Source organism: Lupinus angustifolius, chromosome LG20 (assembly GCF_001865875.1).
Source record: "Lupinus angustifolius cultivar Tanjil chromosome LG20, LupAngTanjil_v1.0, whole genome shotgun sequence".
In the NCBI taxonomy this organism is placed as follows: Eukaryota; Viridiplantae; Streptophyta; class Magnoliopsida; order Fabales; family Fabaceae; genus Lupinus; species Lupinus angustifolius.
This window is the reverse complement of record NC_032028.1, coordinates 1,456,237-1,482,395: the sequence shown is the minus strand read 5'-3', so window position 1 is coordinate 1,482,395 and position 26,159 is coordinate 1,456,237. Positions and strand designations below refer to the sequence as shown.

The following is a 26,159-nucleotide window of genomic DNA, read 5'->3' as shown; positions in this document are numbered from 1 at the left end:
TTTGGAAAGAGTTTAAAATATATGTACTATTGATGTAAAGTTTTTTACACTGTCAATATATTATTCAGCATTGATTTGTATTACTTTTGTTTGAGAGTCAATTGTGATTAACATATATAAATGGTGGAAGATTTGTTGCAATATAAAACAATCAGTATATGTATAGGTATGAAATACTTTTGGAAATGGTGGTGCCATTCTTATATGCCAAATAAGTTACATCACAGTGACCCCACTCCACCAACTGCTTTTCAGATTGTTCCATCCTCTTGTGACTTTTTTAGATTTTTTTTTGTTGGTTTCCTACAGGTATCCTCGCACTAGAGACAATCCTATCCGAGCCGAACACATCCACAGGTAAGTGGGGCTAACTCTCCCAACGGACATTTTTTCCATCCACAAGACTCGAACCCGGGTTCTTGCTTAAGGGGAATCAAACATGTACCACTTGAACCAATGCCCGTTGGTTGACTTTTTTAGATTGATAAACCATTTTCTTTTACATAGTTCATCAAGTTGAGATGGTCTAGTTGGTATAAGAAGCTAGATTAAGGTTTTGTTCAACTATAGAAATTAGGATTGAAATATTTCAATGATTTCTAATTTTTAGTAATCACAAACATATTTGAATGCCATACTCTTGTTGGAACAAACTCTAAATTTTATGAGATGTATTTAAAATATTACATCAAATGCATCAAGGCTTATAAGAGTCACTCTTATTTGCACTGCCTAAAAATACAAAATGCAACATGAAAATATGAGATCAAACCTGAAGTGAACTTTCAGGCTTTATCAAATAAATGAGAGTGACAATAAAGAATAAAAACTAAGTGAAAAAATAATCATAAGCTAACTTTCCTATCCCTTTCAGGAAAACCCAAAAACTAAGAGAGGGGGAAGAAAATATTATTGCTTCTAATATGCCCCTCAGGGTAGCAGCATACAACCATTCATGTGTTCACACTTAACTTCAAGGTTAGCTGACACTGGCTGCAATTTTTGCTGCCCGAAATTGTGACCATGTGCTTCAAGTATTGCTGCCATGAGAAATTCACATTGACACCTCCAAGTGCAAATTTATTATGCCCAGAAGAGCCCATCAACCCCAATTTCATAATTTGAAACCGGGATATCGCCAAATTCCTTCTCTGATGATGTTTCACCTTCGAGTGAATTCACATATGGTTTCAAGAGATCAGGAGATCTCTCAGATGGGATACCATAATCTGCGAGTATGCACGATGAAGCAGTAGCAACAGCTTCTCTTTCCAAAACAGCAACGTAACTATCTTCAAATTCAAAATACAGATGCCTATCCTTGCATGCTGATCAAGAGCAAAGCAATGGGATAGTCCTGAGATATATTGCAAAATAAAATGAATGCACAATAGATAAAGAAGGTTACAACTTACAATCAACAAGGTGCGCAAGGTGCTGGATATTTTTAATTCGAGATCCATTGAGTTTTAAAACCTGCAAAAAAAAACAGTACTTGAGAAACAAGCATGAAGTGGGGGGAATGTGGAAATCAATCTTAAAAATTAGATATGACTTGCCTGCAGATTGCTCATATCTTCATAACCTATATTGACTTCATTCGCTAAGACCTATCAATCAGAAAGAGGAGCAAATCAAAGTTAGACCACAGTACCTGTACCATACAAATAAACTAAACATCTTACTATACAATGCTTAATGCTATGGCATTGTTGAATAAGTTAACAAAATGAGGATCAATGTCAAAAGTAAATGCTACATGTGATGCAATAATTCCAAGAATACAACAAAGCATCATTTACATAATTTCCATAGAAGAAACCTATCAACTAACCTGTGAAAGGATTACAATCTGTTCCCCTTCAAACCTTGCCAATGAATAGCGTGCCTTTGCCAATAATTTTAGCTGACGAAGGAAAAAAACATGCGACTCATTCGGGAAACTAATTGCTTTCAACTTTGTGCTTTAATGTTGATCCATACAAATTTAGAACTTACCCCTATAGTATCTTCACATTCCTCCCTGCCAAAGGTTTAAGTATTAATGAAATAACAATTAAAACACCAGCAAAAGGACTCCCAAGAATAAAAATCATGAATACTTCCAAATATGAGAATAAATGCTACATACTCGATCAATGGCTCTGAAAGGGGTGTGAAAACTAAACCAGCAATTATTAGATAGGAAGGCTGACCTTCATCAATGTGATATGGAACCTTGAAGTTGGAGAGAAAAACATTGCAAAACAGAGAGTATCAGATCAAGAAAGTCAAGAATTTGATTGAGACCAAATGTCTATAACATAAAACATTACCAAATGAACTCGTGGATTTAAAACAATTTTAACGTTCATTGACGTCCCTGCTCTTATGATCCCAAGCTCTGCAGTATCACCTGCAAATCTGTACAACAAAATGCTACTTTAGAATTCCATTCTAAGCATATCAATGGCCAGAAAAGAAAACACAAAATGCTCTGAAACTTAGTTCAGAATATTGTCACAATAAGAACCATGAGAAGTCACAAAATAAGGGTTTTCCAGTTTGATATGATGGGAAAAATCATCTGAACCAACCCGGCAGTTTTATTATGATGGAAACTGATTGGTTTGGTTTTGATGGTAAAATCAAACCAATCCTGATTGATTTTGTTTAGTTCTGTCTAACTGGTTTTTGGGCAGGCACATTTTTTTGTAAATAAAATTTACTCAACTTCATTTTTCCTTCCATGGACCAATTGACAAATAAATTAACCCTAAAAGTCCAAATAAAATGTAAAAAATATGTGCATAATAAAATTTAAAAAAAGCAGATTAAAAAACTAATCAGGTAATGTCATACTTATATCCTCATTACCAATAGAAGTTAACCTCACAATTATATAAACATACATCAAAATCTGGGGAACAGTACAAAGTACGCATTGAAGGTGTTAATATTACAAAGGTAAAAGCTCATTGAAATAATCATGTAAAAAGTTTATTAGCAAAAGCAAGCATGATAATACTAAAATTTAGTGATAAACTATAAATCAAATGCACTTTTTAATTTGTCTAATTTGAAAGAGAATGAAGCCCTTACTTTTGACTAATGAGGTAGTGGAAGGCAATTCGCTCGTTTGATCGGAACGGGACTGTTCCTTCACAACCGACACGGACATTGTCAAATCTGACAATCACATCACCCTGAAATTGCAAGTTTTGTCTAAAATGTTAATGCACGGGTCAATGGGTTTTGGCAGATATTCTTATGTTAGTTCCACAGGTATGACTTCTCCCACTCTTCTCTTTTAAAGGTTAACTAAAAATATCACCACATTAATTACATAACAGAAGACGGGAATGATTTTTAAACAAGGATGAGAATTGAAAAGATATCCCCAACAGTTCACACAGTTTATGATAACATTTAGACTCCAAAGCTAGGTCAGCCTTTTATTTCCAACAAAAAAGAATGCATTTTATGTTGAACTTGCATGTTCCCTCAAGAATCCACTTGTACAAATTTAAAATGCTGTGGATGATTAAACATATGCTACATTATTATTTAAAAAGCAAAAAAAATGATTTGAAGTTTTCACTGGCTGTTAGCTCATGGGAAATTGAAGGACAATATCTTGCAAAGAGAACCATTAACAATACCTCCTTTAATACATTATTTGCATCAGATGTTGGTTCAACTCTACGTACCAATACACCCTGTCCAATACAGGAAATGTGAAATATCAAATTCAGTGCTATAAAATCATATCTATAAACATGATATTGCCAAGTGCCAAATCAGACATATCATAAGAGAAAAATGTGTTTGCTAACAACATAGCCTGCAACATGATTGAAAATCTTGATACAAAAACTATTGCATCATCTGCAACTTCTATGGGGGAAACAGCAATAATAGCGCTACACCAGAAACCCAATCATGAAGCACTGAATAATTAATAACTGTCCTACCAAGTGAAAAGGAGCCAAGACATTATGTCCACCAAGAAATCTCGACATCGCCAAATAAGAAATATTCATTTCCCCCTCATCCTCCTGCTCTAGCATCCCTTCTTAGGATCTTTAATTCTTCCTCTTTATAACTTATCCCTGCTCCTCTTTTTTTCAGTCTCCACTCTTCCTGCCTTAATCAACTCCTTCCATTTCATACCCTCAAAAGATCATCCTTATCCTACAATGCAGCCGACATGGCACAATCCTATGGTAATCACTACAAGCTCTATGGGCATAACGCTAATTAAATATTCATTACAGGCCCCACAATATGCAGTTAATCTATTAAATTATGAATGACTGAATATGAACTAACGAGACAAGGTGACAGTAGAATATGATATTAATCAGGACACTACTGTTCATTGTATGATTTTCAATCACGAGATTTGCGTGAAAGAAATACCTCATTACTCTTTACTTTCAAACATGTTCGCAGTGCAGGATTTTCCAGCTTCTGTATAAGCACACCAAGGGAAGCAAAACCTGGGGAAAAACAGTTTTAGACCACCAGTACAGTTAGCATATTAAGCTTGATTTGAAATAGACATAACAGAGAATAGCCTTTATGAGCAATACTATGACATGTTCTGAGAGTGAGATTGATTCATATAAAATGATATTGACAAATACTAAATTCCCCCAAGCAGTACGATGCAATTCATATAAAATCATATACACATATTTTATTAGAACTTACCAGTATACCTGCCATTCTTTTCATAGTCGGTCAGAAAATGAGATACAACTGTTGTTGGAATCACATATCCAATATTCTCAGCATCATCAGATCTGAGGACCTAGAGGCAATGTCCCATAAGAAAATGACCAAGAACCAACAGAAAAATGTAATGAAATTTCTGGTAAGTTAGCACAAGAATCATATATATGATGTGAAGAAACAATATTTCTAAGAGTATAATATTTATACACTGTAAGTATAAAGATTAATACACAATCAGTATATCATATACTATTCATTTATATTACTTCTTGTGAAGAGTCAATGATGATTGAAAATGAGTAGTGGATGATATGTTGATAGCGTATAATAAGTTGTCAATGCATACATTTTTTTCTCTATTTCTAAACTAACATAATTAATTAACTGAGGTGGTTATTCTCCTTAACAGGATTATTTTAAAATGTCAAAGATTGCAAGTGTCAGAGTGCATAATATTTTTCCTACAAAGTCGGCCTTTCATAGCAAACTATACAACCAACTAAGCATTAAAACATCAACTAACAGCAGGCCGTAAAGTCTACCTGAAATGCCACACCAATGCACTCGCCTTGGGCATTGAATGCCGGACCTCCACTATTACCTAAAATTTAACAAATGCAAGCAATGGCTATTGCATCAATGCATAATACTTCCATATCAGGAAGAAGTCTATTTAGAAAAGGAAAAATAGACTAGAGAGTTTTTTGGTGGAGAGGACAGAGGAGGCAAAAATAGAAGTTAAACCACATTAAGATATACTGACCAGGATTTATTGCTGCATCAATTTGAATGCCCAACAAATCAGATGACCCATGTGCATATGATGTGACCTGATTACAGTTTTTTGAACAATTGAGCACTAAAATCCTAGAACAATTTTTTTTATTCATTTCACGATTGATGCAATAGTAAATTTCACATTCAAGATATCAAACCTCTATGCGAGATACAACTCCCTTTGTCACTGAAATCGTGTCTCCTCCAAGAGGATATCCCACAACAGTTACAGAATCCTACAAGTTGTGAAAAAATTCAAAGAAATTTCAGTCCAAAATCCAAACAATGCAAACAGAAATATACATAAAAACTTTATACTCGACAAACTACATATGCTTTAAAAAGTGGTCCAATTAATTACTAATTCTTTAATTTTTCATAAATGTATTAAAACAATAAATTCTTGGCAGTTGGTGTCAAATACAACAATAACGACAAGTGAGGAAAATAAATCAGCTACTTTTTTGTAACCAGAAGTGGTGGAGAGTGAGTACAAAGGGAGAAAGTAAGTGAATTTATGCTTCCATGTAGAAGATGAAAGTCTCTTGGAGCAGAATATTATTGTTTATCTTGTCAGATAAGCATTTGATACCAAACACTGATCAGGTGATATGAATCAGCATTGCTTCTAAATGCATGCTATAGATATTACTTTTTCAGCAACTGCATATGTTATTTTAACAGATTTTAAATACTTAATAGCCAGAAAGAAAGCTACTGCTATCATCCTGTACCTGACACTTGACAGGAAAATATCATTTCAACCTACTTCTATAAATCCATCTAACACCCTCAGATATTGTTCATTCATCAGCTACTCAGTTCACTTTGACTTCATTAACAAATCAGTTACCCATTTCTTCATTGCCAGGAAGAAGTACAAAAGCAAAATGCAAGCATATTCCTGACAAGGAATGACTAATTGAAAACCTGAAGATGTGGCAAACGTCCAAATCTGAGAGGTTCCACTTCTCTCCAAAACTCATCACTTTCTACTGAAAGCAAAGCTATATCACAATCAACACCTCTGGCTAAAACCTGTTGCATCACTCAAGAGTTGCAAATATATGAACATATTATCATGTGGTAAAACAAATTATTGGAATACTTAATATTCTATGTTAATGTTTCGTCATGATACAGTGTCTGATGGTTACTTATCCATAATGATGAATATATAAAATAAAGGTCATATATTTATAGTATAACTTCTACTTACAAAAAATTATGTTTTTCTGTATCATATAAATTAAGAAAGATCAGACAAATGAATGTATGCTCATCAGGAACTAATTTCTTTGAATCGTCAAAACCATTTTATGTGCCAGACTGCTCTTAAGTTATTGAAAAAGGTAACAGTCACTACAAGTTACCTTGATTACAATAATCGAAATCCATAAAATTGTAAAGGAATTTCCCAACCCTTCGAAGTTGCTATTGAGTCATTGACCCATTCTTCCTGAAATTTCTACCATGTATAACCTACTTCTAGCCATAAGGGTAACATGCACTCTATAATTGGTTCATCGAAAATATACAATGGTATAACTTACAATTAAACCCTAGAGATATTGAGATTCGGAATTTTACTGTTTGTGAATCACAAACCCTAGAGACATCAGATTTTTTTCTCCACTTATACATTTTGTAAGTAACTTGATAAAACTTTTAAGGTTGTTACCCTCTGCTCTTAACATGCGATCAAGGATAAGTGAGATAATACTACTGAGGCAAAATCTTAAGCAATTTGTTCTTGACATGGAATGGTTGACTAGATAGTAGCATACTGAGAAAACACATGGACAACTCCTTCATAGGAGACATACCTTAGCCACATATTTTGTATCATCCCCTCTCCTCTTGACTTTAACCTGCAATCATCGGCAGAGTAAAAAATTGATCTCCTTAACTTGCTTAATGCACCACATCTTACAAATAATTGGCTAAAGTAGAAATCTTAAAAGAATACCGATAGGAAGTTTTAGTTTTAATGGGAATGCAATGTATAAGCTTATATATGCTTTCCACTTTTGGTTGCCTATTTCATAACTAAGGTTCCTATGGCAACTGATTCTAAAAACTTACTATAAACCCAGTAATAAATTTATATTACAAGATATACAATCTACTGAAGATAGGACAATTCAGGAAATTACCTGTGTATCATGTTCCACACAATGTGCATTGGTTAATAGTTTCCTACCTCCAATCATAAATGCACTGCACAAGATGTGGCCTGTAAGATTAAGACAAGTAGGATTCTTAATATTCTATAGTTCAGGTTCTAAAAATCTTGCCTTCCGGTACTTGTGTATTGTCTCTGCTTTTGCCAAGGAAGTGAATAATCTGGTGCAGTATGGGTGCAGTAAACCTAAAAAGGTTACAGAAACAAGATATCTGAATGCAGAGAAAATGAATACAAGAGAAATACAAATGTATAACATACCAGTATTATATGAATTAACAAGAAGGTTATTGTTCATTGTTCAAAAGAGGAAAAAACACTGTTTTAAGCTACTGTGAAGTGTAAAACCATAGACATATAGAAAAGACAAAAGAGTCTATTTAACAGAAGGAAAGGTTCCAAATCATATTATAACAAATGAAATTCAGATTTAGGTCAATTAATAGTATTGAACTTGAAATCACCAGACAAGCTAAAGGCATGCCATGAAAGCTCCCAACCAAGGACATGAATCAGCCAGAAAACAAATACAGAGGCAAGAAATAAATAGCATGATTGGTGTACCCAAACAAATTGTTCGATTTTGACTTCGAAATTCAAGGAGCACCCCTTCGCAGACAATCGTTAACTACAAAAAAGAATGAAAGGTGACTTAAAATTTACCTTCACAACAGCATTAAGGAAAGCTGCGTTTTGTATGTTACTGGGTTCAACCTGAAATTGAATACAATGATTTGAAGGAATTGAGAAAAGCATACTATGAAAAATAACCAGGTTCTCAAGTAGCAATAAAGATCATAAAAAACATAGCTTGTGTTGATAAAGCCATGATTGAATTCATTTTACAAATTGCAATAATTTTGCAGTTTCATGCAAAAATGGAAGTAAAAAGTGTACCTGTTGATCCTTGGAGTCAAACACAGAGTCCTTATTATCATTCCTAGTAATACCAAATCCTTTATAAGAAGAAGCTTGTTGGGGTTTGGCCACATTCCCTTTTTCATCTTTTGATTGTTTTTTCTTCTGAACTACTACACCTTCCTTCTTCTGCAATTTCATATGATAAAACTTCAACTATAATCCTTAAACTTTTGAATCCCAAAAACATATTAATAATAATAATCTAAGTGGGGTGAGGGTATACTTGTTGAGCATTGGAATGGAGAGAAAGTATGGGTCTGTATGAGGAGTACTGGAATTTAACTGTGGACAATAGCGCAGAGGATAAGGAAGTAGTAGTGTAGCTAGAAAGTGTAACAGCCATTTTCACTTCACTTTAGAGTTGCTTCTGCAACACCACATCCACTTTCGGAATCATATCCATATTAACATCTTTAATACTATATATATATATATATATATATATATATATTGAAGAACAAAATGAGTAAATTTAGTTTGTAAATTTATTTTTGGCATGCAATTTTGGTAGTCGAATTTGTTTTGATCTAGCCAGAGGTATGCACCATAGGAGGCAACCTTGTTCAAGCCAGGAACATTCACAATATAGAAGAGAAAGTTAAGTGAATTTAAGTAAATTGAGACCAATGTGTTGCCTCAACCAATCAACTGGAAGGGGCTTGGTCCCTTAAGTATGCTGTGCTGGGTTCCATACATGGACTCATGTGTATAAAGATAATAAAAAATGGTTAAGAGATCTTAGAGAAGTATGGGTATTTATCAAATTTATTTTATTCATGATATAAATATTATTGTCTGCACTGGTAATGGGCTTCAGATACGAGACCAGCCCAAACAGTACAAAACCGTGACCGAAGACAATGGTGAAAATTTTCACATCCATTTAATGAATACCCTAATTTTGTTTTTTAGTATAAAAATATATTTTTTCTTTCTTCTTCATTTTAGATTTTAGATTATGCACTTGGTTGTAAATTATTTAACTTTTGGTATAATCCAAGCGCAGAAGTTGTAAGCTATTCAACTTATGTGGCTGTTTACCATATCAACTATTTAGTATTTATTATCTATTGTGATGTGATATAAGGTTCTCAAATCTAATCACTATTTGAATACAAAAATCAACAAAAATCTCGTTCAACATTTCACAAATAGGAAAACTACTCACTGAATACACATAATTTGCTTACATAACTGCCATAGCACACAAGAACTACACAAATATGGATAAATTCAAAATATGTAAATGGCACAAATTCTATTGCACTTGGTCCGGTGCTGGAAAGTCTAAATTCTTAAAAGATGTAAAACCTCCATCCACAATCAAATTATGTCCACTAACATATTTTGCATCATCAGATGCAAGATAAAGTGCTGCATTTGCAATATCACTGGCTTCACAAATTGCTCCTTTTAGGACACCCAAGTTATTAACAATTTCCTCAACTTTATGAGCATCAAGATGTGCATATATCTTACTCAAATGTTTCATGGCAATAGGGGTGGGAATTGCGAAAGGTGATATGCAATTGATTCGGATTCCGAACTTGCACAGCTCTGAAGCCAAAGATTTAACCATGCCTATAACAGCAAACTTGGACACCGAGTAGGCGTGAGTGCCCATCCCTCCAATCACTCCAGAAACACTTGATGTACATAGAATCGAACCAGATCCACGCGGGATCATTACAAGTGCTGCATGCTTTATACCTGCCATAGCGCCGCGAACATTTGTACTCATGTCTTTGTCAAACAAGGCCAAGTCCAGGTCCACAATGTTTGGAGGATTGCTACCAATTATCCCAGCATTATTGTACATGATATCAAGCTGGTTGTGTTCCGAAACAGCAAAATCAACAGCTCTTGATACGTCTGACTCATTGCTGACATCGCACATTATGAAAGTAGCATTTGGTCCTAATTCTTTTGCAGTTTCTTGTCCAATTTGTTGTTGGATGTCAGCAAGAATTACCTTTGCACCATTATTAATGAATTCTGTTGCTGTAGCCTTTCCTATGCCACTTGCTGCTCCAGTGATCAGTGCTACTTTGTCTTGTAGCTTCCTAGATCGCCAAAATCAAATGCGAAATTCCGAATCAAGAGCTTAAATGACAAAGACCTCTAGACAACATCATATGGTAATGTCATTGCATCAATTTAAAGTCATTGCATCAAATACAAGGAAAAAGAGCTGCAATAAATCATGTAATTCATTCACATGATGCTACAAACAGTAGTATATCAAATGCATGTGAAAGAGCTCAATCAGTGAACTTTGGAGTCTCAGTTTTGAGCCAAAAATGATTGACTCTATTACTGGATTGACTTTATGCAGCTTTGTTTTATTCCAAATGCAATTTGACCCTTATTTTGTTGTACTTTTCCAAGTTCTCAATGTTGTTTTTAAGATTATTTTTTAGTTTTGATCAAGCTCCTCTAGAGTGAGTTTCTATGGTGAGAAAGATTCTATTTAGTGCATTTAACTGTAACAAGTTAAGCTTTGATTTGAGACAAGTGCTAAATTATTTAAAAAATATCTCATAATATCTTCATTGTACATGAGGATATTTTGGAATACCTTAGTTGTTTCCTAAATAATATTATGATATTAAAGAGTTATCTAACTTGGTGTAGCAATTTGAGTAGAGGATAAAAATGTAAATCAAATACCTTAGTAGAGGATAGAAATGTAAATCAAAGACAAATGTAAAGGATAATTTTGTAATACCTGGCAGTGTTAGTAGAAAAAAACCTTTGGAAGGTCTCAGCAACCAAAGCTCTTGAATAGGAACCATTTTCACTGTATCTGCCAATTAGCAGCAATATAGTGAGCTTGAATTGCAGATTAAGTGGAAAGTAGAGCACAAATTCCTATACTTAATTTTGCAATCATATTTTTTAATCATCAAATGGAATAGATAGATAATGAAATCAAACAAACTAAAACAGATACATAACTGAAGTCAGAATAGTGAAACCAACCTCAAACCAATTCTTAACATGATTTTCTGCCAAATAAAAAAGGCTCACAAAGAGAGAGAGAGAGAGAGAGTGACTAGTTATCTGCTGAGCTTGGTTTGAGAAAATATAATAAGACTTCACATATAATTTTGTCATTTGAGAAAGTGGATATAATATGTAGACATTATAACATTATCATACGACCTAGGGATAGCCAACAATAACAATCAAGCATGCATTTATCCCATTAGGTGAAATCGGCTACATCATAATGTTATATCATTAATCATGTTTATTAACAAAATATTGATTAAATCGATTTTCTTTATCATTTCCCATATGATTTTTCTTGGTCTCCTTTTTTTCTAGGAAGTAGACTAACTTCCATTTGATCTACTTTCCTTATTGCGGTTTTACCGGTCTCCCCCACAAGGAGTGGGGCTTCTAGGGAGAGGAGAGCCACGCTACTAAAATCTCATCCACTACTTATAATGTGGGGCTCAAGTCATTTGAGAATGTGGTTAAAAAATATGCATTTAATATCACATTACCATAAGAAACCTTGGTTTGGACACCATTAAAATCCCATGCCCTATTTCTAATGTGGGACTCTCAAGTCATTTGAGAAGCTGGTCAAAGAATATGAATTTATTATAATGTCATGATAAGAACCTTAGGGGAGCTAGAATCTCATCTCACAATTGTAATGTAGGATTTAAGAAGAACTTTGGGAGAGCCATTGGTGCACTTTATAAGATTATCTCAAAAGTGCAAACAGTAGATTATCCTCAACTATGATAGTTGTCCTAATCAATGGGCTGCAACTGCTTTCAGGGTTCAAAGTTGGTATGGATGAAAATGTGTTTTCACATCTCCAATATGAAAAGTATTTTGTCATGTTTTGAACTTAGTTCAGGTTTGAAAGTGGCTTTCAAGAAAAGCTCTCTTCAATTCAGCATCACAATTCTTGAAGTGTAAAGCTGGTTCTCTCCCCTACTTGTATCCGGGCATTCCACTTGGAGTGGATCCTAGAAGAGCTTCAACATGGGATGATGTTTCTAACCATAGTTACCTGGTATGCGTACGCAGTACATGGTTTAAGTTCTTCACTTTTTACATTAATTTTATGATACCTGAATTATGATGAACTCGGTACATGGTATGCGACATTCGGTACGTGAGAGACGACTGGTAAACGAGAGAATTATGTAAATATGTTTCAAACACCTTATCTAAGCGGCTTGCTGGTTAGAAAAGAAGGCACTTATCACAAGGGGGTCAAAGCTTAAGGAAAGGGAGGGAGGCCTTGTGGGTGAAGGTCATTATTTCTTAGTATGGTCCCTATAATTCATTTTTGAACACTGGGGTACTCACTGAAGGTCAAGATCCAAATCAAAATGGTGGTCTGATATTTCCAGCATTGGTTATATGAGAGATGTTATTTGAGTTTGCAAGAGTGAATACAAATATTGAAATAAACTTTATTACAATCATAAATGGCACAAATTCTATTACACTTGATTTGGTGCAGGAAAGTTGAAATTCTTAAATGATGTAAAACCACCATCCACTACCAAATTCTGGCCACTAACATACTTTGCATCATCAGATGCAAGATATAATGCTGCATTTGCAATGTCATTGGCTTCACAAATTGCTCCCTTAAGGACACCAGCACTATGAATTAATTCCACAATTTGATTAGCATCAAGATGTGGATACATCCGGCTTATTTCTTTCATGGTAATAGGAGTGGGAATGCCGAAAGGTGATATGCAATTGACTCTGATTCCATAGGTGCACATCTCTGAAGTCAGAGATTTAACAAGTCCTATAACAGCAAATTTGGACACTGAGTAGGCATGAGGGCCCATTCCTCCCATCACTCCAGCAATGCTGGACGTACATAGAATGGAGCCGGATTTACGTGGGATCATTACGCGCGCTGCATGCTTGATACCTGCCACAACCCCTCGAATATTTACAGCCATAGCTTTGTCAAACAATGCCAGGTCCAGGTCAACAATGCTTGGAGGAGTGCTGCAGGCTATTGCTGCATTGTTGTACATGATATCAAGCTGATTGTATTCAGAAATGGCAAAATCAACAGCTCTTGATATGTCCGACTCTTTGCTGACATCGCATGTTATGAAAGTAGCATTTGGTCCTAGTTCTTTTGCAGTTTCTTGGCCAATTTGTTGTTGGATGTCTGCAATGATTACCTTTGCACCATTATTAATGAACTTTGTTGCTGTAGCCTTTCCTATGCCACTTCCTCCTCCAGTAATCAGTGCAACTTTGTCTTGCAGCTTCCTAGATCACCAAAATCAAATGCGAATTAAAGGCTTAATCGACATCATTCGATACAGCAAATGTAAAGGAAATTAGCTGCAGAAACGTCTGATTCATTCACATGTGGCTGCCTAAGGAAGTATATCATGATATGCAAGCAAAAGAACTCGAGTAGTGGACTTGCATGCTATTCAAGTCAGTCTCTTATGCTGCTATGTATTTATTGAAAAACTCCCATCATGTAAATATTTCTTAATCTACAAGAGATGTTAAACAACAAATTCTAATAGTGTACTTAATTAGTAGAAAATAATCTTTTTTTGCAAAACTTTCCCATGACCATGTTAGAATATTTATACACTAGCATAACATATTAACATCTATTTGTTCATTAAGATATTTGAAATATTTTAGTTAATTCATACAATATACTGTGAAATCAATTAGTCTTTTGGTTGATGAAGCAATCTTCATAGTTGTTTCTTAATCTTGGTGTATCTTGTGATTATCTCCTCATTTCATTAGAGACATAGTCTACAATAAATGGAGGTTATTTATATCTCACTTTTCTGTGTTTTCTAATGCTAATCTAATTCTTCAGCACACTAACCATAATTATTCGTGTTTGCATCATCATAACATATTAATAGCTGTAGGCCAAGGAAGCTTTTGAAAAGTATGCAAGACTGCGACCGCAATTGCATCATAATATTCTAGTTTTAATAGTTTATACTTTGTGACATTTGTAACCACAAATGCATCACCATATTAGAGTTTTAATAATCTTCTGTGACTGTAACTGCAGTTGCATTTTTGCACTAAAAGTAACATAAATGCTGCAACAGTGACTATAACCGCAGTTCAAAATCATGAATAGAAGGTAGAAGTTTTAAATTGAAGACAAAGATGAATGTGATGGATGCTTTGTCATACCGGCCAGTTTTAGTAGACAAAAACCTGTAGAAGCTCTCAGCAACCAAAACCCTTGAACAGCAACCATTTTCACTATATTCACAATTACCAGAAACATAATGAGTTGAAGTATTGTTGAGAACTCAAAAATAATCAAAGCACTAAATGAAGAGTACACTTCATCCTTAATGCTTTAATATATTCTTTAATATACTTAATTTTGCAATCATTAACTTTTTAATCATCAAACAGAATAGATAGATAAGAAAAACTAACAAATTAAAACATAGAAAAGATTTAAGGCAGAATAGTGAAACCAACCTCAAACCAATTCTTAACATGTTTTTCTGCCAGACAACAAAGGCTTAGAGACAGGAAATTGTTGTAGTGTAGACTAAACAAAAACATATACAGAAATGTAGAGAATGTGATATTGATATGAGAAACCCATGCTCATTTTTCTCTCTTACACACATAAAACTTATACAAAGGAAAGCCCTTGTAGTCAAAGGTTGACAATAAAATATTATACAACAAATATTATTGGCAATTGTTGAAAATTTTACCCACATTCATCACATGGACAGCTTGCAGTAACATGGAGCGGATCAATAAATTGACATGAGAGACAGCTATAACTTTTGACCTCTTTTTGCACCTACAATTCAACATGATAACAGTGCACCTGATTTTGTGTAGGGACAAGTAAAGCTTGGTATGGGATCATACAGTAAGATTCTCCAGTAGTAATTTGGTCATTTGAGAACGTAGCTAAACAACATGCACTTATTAAGTACAATTTTTTTTATCTATTCACAATTCAATGTGGTTTAGTCCTTCTTTTCTTAAAATTTAATTTGATCCTTTCACTATAGCAACTTTAGTTTGGGTGGATATTTTTCCTTCTTCAGTTCGCCGAAGCTACAAAATCCTTTAGAAAAGTCCATTGTCTCTCCTCTTCCTCATTTCCCTGAAGTTGAATCTAAGGTATTCTTGCCCACACATAATTTATTATAAGAATTCTATTAAATGTAATATGTAAAATAAAATCATATAAGAGGGTGAGCAAAATTGTTTGTCTTATGACCATGATTCAATCATTAATATTTTCTCATGCAAGTATTTTACATCTATCTTCTTCAAATTTACCAGGGTCGGAGATGATAGATTATATGAGAATAAGTATATCTAAATGTAAAGATAAGAGAATATAGATGGTAACCATGGTAGCTTATGGGACAGGGTGAGAGACCATGGCAGGTTTTCTTTGGGGTATGTACACGAGTGCGGAGAGCACATCTATTGTCTCACAAAGTGTGTCACTCCATATGTCACTGTTTGTGATTGGTTAAAAAAATATATTTAAATTAAAAATTTAATATTTAATTATTTTTTTGACCACTCATAAACAGTGACACATGAAGTGGTACACTATTTTAGGACAGCACCCGTGACTCACGTGACCACCCTTGCTTGGTTTCTTTACTCACTAGAAAAGTCTGTAGAGTTTTATCATAGTTAAGTACCCAACCACCATGATTACATAGCATACAAGAAATATGAATCCAGATTCATTTCAGTATTTTATGTCATATCTCTCCAAGTTTTCAATTATACACTCTTAAGCAATTTTTTAAGAAATTATGAGCACTAGAACTTGATAAAAATTATTTCCCAAACTCAGCAGCAACTAAGTTTATTAACGATAAAGCTTAAGTAAAACTAAAATTAATTAACTGGAGTAGAATAGATCCACATGCTATGTCAGAAAGTCTAAGCAATTAACACTTCCATCTAGGGGCACAAAAAGTAACTCATACAATTTTTTCCTGCATTCAAACTGCTTGACAGGATATATGCCAATATTCTAGGGTTGCTCTTAATATGACTAAGCATTGGCCAGTGAAAGTCCTCATTGCAGGGAGAGCATAAAAAATTAAGGCCACAACACTCAAACCAGAATAGAATTATCCACAAAGAACTGCGCAAGACATGTTGATTTGAATGCAATGAATGCTCATGCTTTCTCCCTGAGTCAAATTGAAACAGCAGAGAATAAGGCAATGTAATTATGAAAAAATATTGCATAAGTGCAAGTTTCAATATGGCATAACATACCATTTGAGCAGATCAGTGATTGCCCTCAGGGGCTTGAGCATTGGCATTGTAATTATCATAACTTCCAGATGGTTGGGGTGCTATTGGATTGGCTTGATACATTGCTGATGAGGGAGCACCATTCGAAGCTGGTGTTGCAGTGCTTCCAGGAGCTGTTGGTGGGGGAGCCAGTGTTGGCGGTCCGGGCAAAGTAATTGCTTGACCTGGTACCTGGGGAGCACCAGGTATAGGTACCATTGGCGGCATGGTAGGTCCAGAAACGTATCCTAAGAATGCCAATTGAAAACTACTTACATCAGATATGCAAGAAAAAAGAACTAGTATATAATGCTACTTTAGTGGAAGGTTGCTGCTTTAAACAAATAAAAACATACATGTATTTTCTTATTTAGGAAAAATGAAATTACAAGAGAGAAAAACCATCATAGATTGAATAAGAAAAATCCAAATTACAATGTAATTGCAGTAATAGAAGCCAAAATGAATTTGTTGCAAGCCATCAAGATGTGCATAGTGCATAATCATACAAACACCACCAAGCCTTTTCCCACTAGATGCCTACATGGAACAAACAATACCATAATGTCGGATAGTAAATCATTTCCATAGACAAGGCATTTAAAGCTAAATTCTTAATGGTTTCCGCCTATAGTTTTTATTGGTGTCCCTCTACCTCTAACTATTAGCCTACCCTCAATCCAATCTACTTTCCTTAGTATGGCATCTATAGGTCTTGTCCAGGCTTTTTATTAAAGGTCTTGCCCGCACATTCTGGCGAGATTCTGCCATCTTTTCTACAATGGGTGCTATATAATTATAAACTTGCTCTCTAAAACTACCATTCCTATTACTATTGTCAGAGTCATAAGCACAGTGCATAATAAAGAAGAAAACCACATGTCTGCATGTGAAATGCATAATGAGCGAAAGCCCAAGGCAAATTTGAATGCCTCAATGAAGGCATATAGCAGTTTTATGGAAGTGATGAAAAGAGTTTGCAAGAACATATTTACCTGGTGCACCAGGCATTGGTCTAGGCAAAAGTGGTCTGAACCCCCCAGGCATTAGAGGTTGACCTCCAGGAACTTGTACACCTCCAGGGATAGGCAATCTTGGTAGGGGCAACATAGGGGGAAGGTTTGGTCTCTGACCCATTAGATGATTATAAGCCACACCAACCTGCTGAAATGCTGTAGCTTGCCCAAGATGTTCTTTGATCCTTTGATCAATTAAACTTTGGGTCTGTTGTTCTTCAAATTGCTGGTAGTAGGACCTCACATTTGCCTGAAAGGCACAAACATTTATTAAACATCATGAATATGAGAATACTGCTGTGCACCTATTTGAAGAAGTAAGAAAAATCCACGGTACCTTATGTTTGTAACCTGCATTATGCTGCTTTCTCACAGATGGCTGGAATATTACACAAAGTTAGCAACAAATAGATGTGTCATGTGTCATTGACGCTAACAAGGTTACATGAAATTAACCTAAACGAATCTCGTATAATTAGTAAAACATGTGAGATTCAGTTAATCAGTTTGTATCTTACTAGTGCTAGTTGGATCAACAAGAAAAGGAAAACTCTAGAAGAGTTAAATCTTTCTTTCAGGCTTGGATTGGAAACATGTGAGGAGCAGTGAAGTCTTATCCATTGTATTTCAATTGTACTACTAAAAAGGTAAAAATTGACAACGACAATTGGCACAACTATTAAAGAAAACTCGCGCCAATTAAGTTGGCGTCGATTCAAATCATATCATGGTCCATTGTTGGTGGGGCTGCCCCAACCCTCGGATGGGGCAAATACAAAAAAAAAACAGTTTTTTGGGCAACCTAAACACAAACAAAACAATAGCAATTAGAAAGAATCAAAATCTTGATCGGAAAAACTTACAGAGTCATGAGTGAGATAGGTATCACAATAGTCACAGTAGTAGCTGCAAATTAGAAGACAAGAAATTAAGATTAGATGAAACATGAAAAATGAATAGCTAAGTTACTGAGTCAGTGACATACCGAGGCATCGCTGTTTCAACGTGAATGGCTTCTCCGAGAAAACCCTAAAAATACATTAATGAACCAAACAGAGGTGAGAAGTAGAAAGATAAAACCGTAGAAGTGAAATAAACCAATCAAAGATTGAGAAAATACCCTAGGTCGTTGTTCACACCAGAATTGAATAGTTGCAGAGATGTGAAGGGGAATTGGAATTGTTTTTTAATGGAAGCGGGGTTTGAATTTTTGGAGCAGTTCTTGATACTGGGAAGATAGGAAGAAAGGTGAAATAAAGTACTCCTATTAGGGTTTGTCATTTTTTACATTTTTACATCTTTTATCTAATTGTAATGCTTTTTGGTCATCATGTAACAAAATAAAAGGTTAATATTAGTCTTCTTTTTTGAATTTCTAATATTCATCAATTTTATCCTATATTATAATAGTGTTTAATTTACGCTGAAAATTACTAAACTCAATCCTAATTTTCATATTTTCTATCGATAACCAACAAAATATTAATATACTGAACTCAACTAAATTTCTAAAATGATTAAAAAAAATCAAGAATTCAATTTTTGAAAATAATATTTATTAAAAGAAAAAAACAGGACTAATAAACTAAGGTTCAACTTCAACGGGAAAGATATTAAAAATTGTCTTGAAAGGAGAAAATAAAAATTTCAATAATGTAAGGTGAAATCGGAAAACATTTATAAGATAAAAAATAAACTGATAACAAAATTAAAACCTAAAAATAACAAGATAAGTACAAGAGTATTTTATATGAGGTTAATTTATAATTTTAACGTATGTTGAAATTTAAATGTTTTGGTAAATTGTGATTGGTCCAACACTGATACAAGCTTTGCCATTGTTCAGAAAGAAAAAGAAAAAGAAAATTGAGTCGCTCGTTTATTCTAGTTTGTGATTATTCTTCTCTGTCCCGAAACCGAAGGTGTCGCTGTTTTTTTCTTCTTCACATTTTTCCTTTCTCTTAATTTGTTTGGATCACAAATCAGAGAGGTGTTGACCTTTTTGTTCCCAAGAGAAAAAGCTAAAATGGCTGCAAATTCTACTTCCAATGATAATTCGACACTTTCAGGTTACATTTCAATCTATATTTCTATGCCTCATCCCGCGATGGTAATAATATTAAGAAGAATTTCAATGTATCAGGAAAAAGAGGTGTGAATGAAGAGAAACAGAATTGGGGTGCGTCACCTTCCACCATTTTTAATCACTTTGGTACAAGTGGATTTTCCGTTGCTGTTGCTACTACTATTACTCACCCTCTAGGTCTTTCTCTATCTCTATCTTTTATATTGTGCCCATTTTCTTTCTTTATTAGTTTTCAAACTCATTCAATTATATTTACTTTTATGTTAACCAGCATCCTAGATATATACCCTATGTGAACTACTACCATCTTTATTTTCTATTTATTTATTTTATCTGAAAGAGATAAATAATTATTATTGTGGGTTGAGTTTAACTGTGAATAACTATTAATCTAGTACCTTCTGAAAAGGAAGATTTAGATGTTTATGTTAACTGTGTAATACAAATTGATCATGAATCTGCCCCTATATACACATTTAAGCAAAGCTTTAATATTTATCGGAGTTGGGGTGTATCTCGGTATCAAATCTGTTTTTCTAACCATATTTTGTATGATATGTGTGACCACATTGGTCCTTCAGTGATGATTAATTCCATCAATTTTGTTCTTCATTGACCAATTTGATGGTAATGAGTGACCAATTAGAGTTTTTGAATTATTTTGTTGACAAAAGTGTTAAACTATCTGTTGAGGTTATTGGCCCTAAACTAAAGGCGAGAATAACACTAGCAAGTTACAAGTGTTTACCAGAATATACAATTGTTTATTCTATTCTTTTGCATATTCATACTTAATAAGTAGCACACGAAGTCAACGGCTGTAATAAATATGTATATCTATGTAATTTGTTTCTACATTATGTGCAGATGTATTGAAAGTAAGGCTACAAATGCAACTTGTTGGCGAGAAAGGTCCTTTGAGTGGAATGGTATTTTGCTGAGCTTAACCTTTCCTCTTTAGACCTTAGTTATCACATTATACTACAGAACCTTTATCAGTTAAGCATTTGTTCAGGGACAATTATTTTTAAGTGTGGTGAAAAATGAAGGACCGAAGTCTTTGTATCTGGGTTTAACACCTGCACTAACAAGGTCAGTTATTTACGGAGGATTACGCTTGGGCTTGTATGAACCCTGTAAGCATGCATGTGATCTTGCTTTTGGCTCCTCCAATGTTTTAGTTAAAATTGCTTCTGGAATGTTTGCTGGTGCTTTTGCGACTGCACTGACCAATCCAATTGAAGTTCTTAAGGTGAGGTATTGTATCAGTTTCTGCTAAATTGATTTATTTCCTTTTTATGTTTCTTTAAAATCATATTCCCGCAATCAGGTGCGCTTGCAAATGAATCGAGACACTAGAAGGAATGGACCAATTGCAGAACTTCGGAGGACTGTATCTGAAGAGGGAACCAAAGCTCTTTGGAAAGGGGTGGGCCCTGCTATGGCCAGAGCAGCTGCCTTGACTGCATCCCAGCTCGCTACATATGACGAAACCAAGCAGGTAAACTTTTTACTGTTGTATTTTTATTTTGGTCAATGAAAATGAAACTAGCACTAATTGGTTTTCCTCTTACTTATTTTTATCTTTACTGTCAATTCTATCATTTTTCATTATTTGTTCTCCTCTCTCCCAGTGCAGCTTTTAGTCAGGTGGACATCTCTTGAAGAAGGATTTCATCTGCAGCTGATGTAGGGCTCTCCTCCTAATTTCATTTCTTCCCATTTTGCTCGATGCAAACTGAATCAAAGTAAACTGAATATGGTTAAAACCTGAAGATTGACCAAAACCATGGGTGACAGCTTTCGAGTAGTGGAGATTAAAGAAGCATAAAAAAGAAATAACATATTCAAACTAAAGTAAATATCTTCCCGTAAAAGTTGTCTAATCAGTTTTCTTCTTTTGATGAACTGTAACAATTTTCCCATGCTGGCACACCATTCAGCTCTGAATTCATTTGAATGCCCCCAAAATTTATCGTTTTTATTAAATCAAAACTTAATTTCTATTAATTAACCCACCTGAGAACTAATTGTAGTTTGTACCATATTTAGCTCAAGCACAGTTGCAGGCATACTGAGCACCATCATAACTGCACCTGTGGATATGGTTAAAACTCGTCTCATGTTGCAGCGAGAATCGAAGAGTGCTAGAATCTATAAAAGCGGATTCCATTGTGCATACCAGGTACTAATGTTCTTGTCTCCATTATCTCCCAAACCTGCATTACCTTTTTCTTTTCTAGTCTTCTGCTTATTTACCACAGTTCAAAACTTGTTCATAAATTTTAGGCTGAATTCTGAAACAATGTAAAGGAAAGAAACATTGAAATGTGTTGACGATAACAACTTGATTTTAGGATAGTTTAAAGGACGTAGCTCACTCTATAAAATAGAAATAAAAGTGAAGGACGTAACTCAAGTTTGGCCTAAAAACTGACAGATTAGTATGACAGTGTTCTGTGAAACACCTTTCCTGACTTGGGAAATAAGATTTTCTGACATTTTCCTTTAAGTGGAGGCCATACTTCTGCATCTAAAATAGTCGGAGGTTGGAATTATGGAAATCAATTCATTGATATTTTATCAGTAAAGAAAGAAAAATCAATTCATAGATAAGGGTAAGAATATTTGGTTTTCTAATACTTTTGTTATGAGATTTATACTTCTGTTGTATTATGGCAATGCTACTGCCATAAAGTATTGTTACCAAATACCAAGAGTTATTAGGCTAGTGTATTGTAATCTTGGAAAATCTGTTTGGTTTTAGTTATCTTTCTTTTTTTTAGGTGAAATAAGTTATCTTACTTTGAAAGAGAATGGTTGATAACTTGATACTGTGTCATGTATTTTGTATGCTTCGGTCTGGCCTGACTTTGGTTCTTCTTTAGTACATTTGATGGTTGAATGACTTTGATTCCAGAATGAATGATTGCATTTTATTTTGGTCAGTAAAATGCAGAGCCTCCATATTTTATAGAACATTAGTCAAGAATAGTGTCAGTTATTTACCTACAAACAAAAAGAAGCCCTGAATAGTTCTCTGTCTCTCTTGCTCCCTCTACTGAATGGGTTTAAAAGATTGAAATAGAATGAGATTATTCAGTTTATTATCTGACGATAATAATGAGATGACTTTCATACCCCAACTATGAATAAAGTGCTAGATTTTCACATCTGTATTCATTATGAATTACCTTTGTTATTGAACATATTTGTCTTGTGTGGTTTCAGGTCCTGCTCACAGAGGGTCCAAGGGCACTTTACAAAGGGTGAGTTCTAACACCATTCTTATATGGGACTCCTTTGCTTTACATTATCTTGAAAACACAGGTTTTTATAAAAGTTTTAATCTTTGGGACAGGGAACACATAACCTTTTGCTTGGATATTAGTTTGCTAATAGAGTTATGTTTATTCAGGGGCTTTGCAATATTTGCAAGATTAGGGCCTCAAACCACAATTACACTTCTATTATGTGAGGAGCTAAGAAAGCATGCTGGATTGAAGGCACTCTAGTAACAGTAGGAGTCTCCACTTGGCACTGACTAGTGATTCTTAAAAGAGCTGAAGAATTAGAACTACTCTTTTAGCATTCAAGTCCCAGTTGGGAGATTCTTTCTGATAGTTTTTGAGGTTATTTTCATTGGTGATTTGAGGTGCATTCCCCAGAGAACAAGATCACATTTTTTTTGAAAGATTTGAACAAATATTGTAGTTGTTTGTAACATGATTAATAGTTTAGTTATATCATTGTAATAATTTAGTTGTTTGTAATATGATTAATCATTATATCATTGTAATAATTAGTCATTTGCTGCAAACTTGCAAATAATGTTAAAGAAGTTGCAAAGTTGCAAACTTCATCTTTAAAATGACGACTTTAATGTTTTCATATCTACTAAATTTAATTTTCTAATGCATTTTTTTCTTGTTATTTTTTAACGAATGTACTTAAACTACTCCTTAACCAATCCCCTCCTAGCTCCTACTATACTACAGTTTTATCCAATGAAATTTATTGTAACGTTATTAAATGAGTAAAGGATCTTTGGAGTTGAGATTTTAATTTAAGAAAAAAATGAGGATGAGGTAAGGTTCTCTTTATTCAAGAACAGGTAGAAAAAAGGCACCGAATTATCTCTCAACAAAAAATTCGTCCAAATAAGTCGATTTTGTTTTTCTACAAGTACGTCAAATTTGAAGAAATTTGATAGTTTTATTAAACAAGTATAGAATTTCTTTTACGGAGTACATCAAAAATTTCTGGTACTACTAATGATACTCTCTAATTTTTATGGTAAGGAACTAATTTTTTTCAAGTTTATATTATCTCTCAAAAATTAAATATTTGACTTTTTAATTTTCATGAAATTTAATGAGACTTTATACCATTAAATTAACATAAACTCCACCGATAAAGTAAACTGGAAATAGGTCAAAAGGTTCAAAACTGAAAACTGACGCAAATTTTGACTCAATTGGCTCCCCAGTACACGTTTCGTGGCTACCCGTGACTTGTACGTTTTTATCCGAAATTATCAAACACGGAATTACAAACGTTTCGATATGTGTCATGCAATCCACATGTATATATCCTAAGGATTAGTAGTCTTACAATAAAAGATTATATAATAGAAAACAATGTTGTTATTACAAAAACCAATCTTTGTCAATTACTTAGAAATGGAGCATACTTTTAAATAAAATATGTCTATTTATAACGTGTTACTCTGCAGCCAACTTTTGACTAGAACTAGATTATAAAAATAGTGAATTAGCTGTTATAGCTAATGTGTATTACAAACAAACCCACTTGGATTTTAAGGGAAAGATGATTATATTTATCTTTCACATATAATTTAATCACATACACCTAACATGAGGAAATGACTGAGGAGTATTAAGCATGATTTCAGCATATATTAAGATCACATAAATCATATCAAACCACTTGGAGAGTCTTAATTAAGATATTAAGATAAGGCTCCATATATGTCAAATCATTGTCTACAATTCCTTGTGGAAAAGTGTGGATACAAAAACTACAAGTCTACAAATTCCTATTCTATATTACTATTGGGGGATGCACTCATTGCCTATCATTCTAGAAGACTATGACAACTCTTTCTACACCTTTTTAATAATGACACCTCCCATTTGTAGACTCTTGTGTTTTGAAACATTCTTAAGTTTTTTGTCACCGAAAGTGTCAAACAAGAGAGCCCATGTTTGCTTATGATTTTGATTTTACTATATATGAAATACCCATGTTGTGTTTTTCTTCAATAGTAGTGGTTTTAGGATCCTAAGACATATCGAACTCAAACAAAGAAAAGAACAAAAAAGGTTGATCTTGTTTTAAAGGGTCATGAACATTAAGGGCCATGCAGATTTTTCTTCTTACATTCTTTTTGAAGCTTCTGGTGACTCTGAAGCTGATTGTGATCCTATGATGAATGGAAATTTGTATGAACATCACAGAGTAGATGATCAGGATTGTGATGATGATGATGGTGATGATGCTCTATCTTGCAGCTATGATGAATCTGATACATCTAATTCTGATGAGCTCATAAATATGTATGATGATGATGAGTCTTGTGATGATGAATATGGTGATGAGAAGAAAGAGAATGAGGAGTTAGTAGATGGTGTTTATGGTGCATCATATTGTGAGGATGATGAAATGCAAGAAGAAAACCAGAAGATTTATGTGTCTTCTAATTCAAACCAAGAGTTTGTGGATGAGATGGAAAAGAATAGATTATTCTGGGAAGCTTGTTTGGCATCTTGATATTATCACTATTCTGATCCATCTTTGCTCAGTGTTCAATATTCCATGGCCTAGCTTAGCTACTTTCTAATTTATCAACATAATTCTAGTTGATGAAGCTAATTGTTTTGTTGTGGACTTATTTCATGTTTTCTGTTCAGAATTATTTGTTTTATTTTCTCTTCTGAAATTCAGATGATTGAAGAAGTTATGTATAGGAGAAGCCACAGGTTCAGTTTGGTCTTAGTATGTGTATGTGTATACTGTGGATTAAAGCAATTCCAGTTCAAGTTCAAGATTTGATTATGAACATGTATATTGTAATATATATAAACATATATACATACATATATAAACATATATATATATATATATATATATA

At 34.0% G+C, this 26,159-nt stretch overlaps 5 protein-coding genes across 15 annotated transcripts in view; 2 read left to right on the top strand and 3 right to left on the bottom strand.

Moving 5' to 3' along the window:
- On the bottom strand, nt 665-8,996 carry LOC109336605 (protease Do-like 2, chloroplastic). Of its 4 annotated transcripts, none has more exons than XM_019573307.1 (21): nt 8,826-8,994; nt 8,579-8,728; nt 8,345-8,401; nt 7,794-7,867; nt 7,653-7,716; nt 7,323-7,367; nt 6,427-6,534; nt 5,655-5,732; nt 5,483-5,549; nt 5,262-5,320; nt 4,696-4,795; nt 4,402-4,481; nt 3,642-3,698; nt 3,082-3,185; nt 2,316-2,403; nt 2,132-2,217; nt 1,999-2,023; nt 1,835-1,906; nt 1,560-1,610; nt 1,416-1,476; nt 665-1,328 (listed from the first exon to the last, which is right to left on the bottom strand). In XM_019573307.1, exons 1-21 carry the CDS (start codon nt 8,943-8,945, stop codon nt 1,084-1,086), a joined length of 1,791 nt encoding a protein of 596 aa, XP_019428852.1. In that variant the 5' UTR covers nt 8,946-8,994; the 3' UTR covers nt 665-1,083. The 4 variants fall into 4 exon arrangements, with proteins under 4 accessions (XP_019428852.1, XP_019428853.1, XP_019428855.1 ...); XM_019573308.1 differs by having other exon boundaries at nt 8,345-8,395; XM_019573310.1 differs by lacking the exons at nt 665-1,328; nt 1,416-1,476 and having other exon boundaries at nt 1,574-1,649; nt 8,826-8,995.
- Nucleotides 9,806-15,308, bottom strand: LOC109336482 (short-chain dehydrogenase reductase 3a-like). 8 transcript variants are annotated; one of them, XM_019573096.1, is made up of 4 exons: nt 15,156-15,285; nt 11,585-11,665; nt 11,331-11,408; nt 9,806-10,665 (listed from the first exon to the last, which is right to left on the bottom strand). In XM_019573096.1, the coding sequence occupies exons 2-4, from the start codon at nt 11,602-11,604 to the stop codon at nt 9,861-9,863; spliced, it is 903 nt and encodes a 300-aa protein (XP_019428641.1). In that variant the 5' UTR covers nt 11,605-11,665; nt 15,156-15,285; the 3' UTR covers nt 9,806-9,860. The 8 variants fall into 8 exon arrangements, with proteins under 8 accessions (XP_019428641.1, XP_019428643.1, XP_019428645.1 ...); XM_019573098.1 differs by lacking the exons at nt 11,331-11,408; nt 11,585-11,665 and adding an exon at nt 14,789-14,866 and having other exon boundaries at nt 15,089-15,289; XM_019573100.1 differs by lacking the exons at nt 11,331-11,408; nt 11,585-11,665 and adding an exon at nt 14,789-14,860 and having other exon boundaries at nt 15,089-15,289.
- On the bottom strand, nt 16,474-19,177 carry LOC109336798 (U1 small nuclear ribonucleoprotein C). The gene is made up of 7 exons (XM_019573623.1): nt 19,040-19,177; nt 18,905-18,948; nt 18,783-18,825; nt 18,257-18,298; nt 17,899-18,169; nt 16,886-17,151; nt 16,474-16,797 (listed from the first exon to the last, which is right to left on the bottom strand). The coding sequence occupies exons 2-6, from the start codon at nt 18,910-18,912 to the stop codon at nt 16,898-16,900; spliced, it is 618 nt and encodes a 205-aa protein (XP_019429168.1). The 5' UTR covers nt 18,913-18,948; nt 19,040-19,177; the 3' UTR covers nt 16,474-16,797; nt 16,886-16,897.
- LOC109336641 (mitochondrial substrate carrier family protein ucpB) lies at nt 19,778-23,753 on the top strand. The gene is made up of 9 exons (XM_019573358.1): nt 19,778-19,988; nt 20,063-20,182; nt 20,873-20,934; nt 21,021-21,257; nt 21,336-21,506; nt 21,645-21,694; nt 22,058-22,190; nt 23,237-23,274; nt 23,424-23,753. The coding sequence occupies exons 1-9, from the start codon at nt 19,946-19,948 to the stop codon at nt 23,518-23,520; spliced, it is 951 nt and encodes a 316-aa protein (XP_019428903.1). The 5' UTR covers nt 19,778-19,945; the 3' UTR covers nt 23,521-23,753.
- Nucleotides 25,116-26,159, top strand: part of LOC109336642 (phosphopantothenoylcysteine decarboxylase subunit VHS3) — a 2,968-nt gene continuing 1,924 nt past the window's right edge. Inside the window, exon 1 of the mRNA XM_019573360.1 lies at nt 25,116-25,804. Coding sequence (XP_019428905.1) covers nt 25,373-25,798 — 426 coding nt within the window. The 5' untranslated portion in view covers nt 25,116-25,372 and the 3' untranslated portion in view covers nt 25,799-25,804. The remainder of the gene's footprint in view (nt 25,805-26,159) is intronic.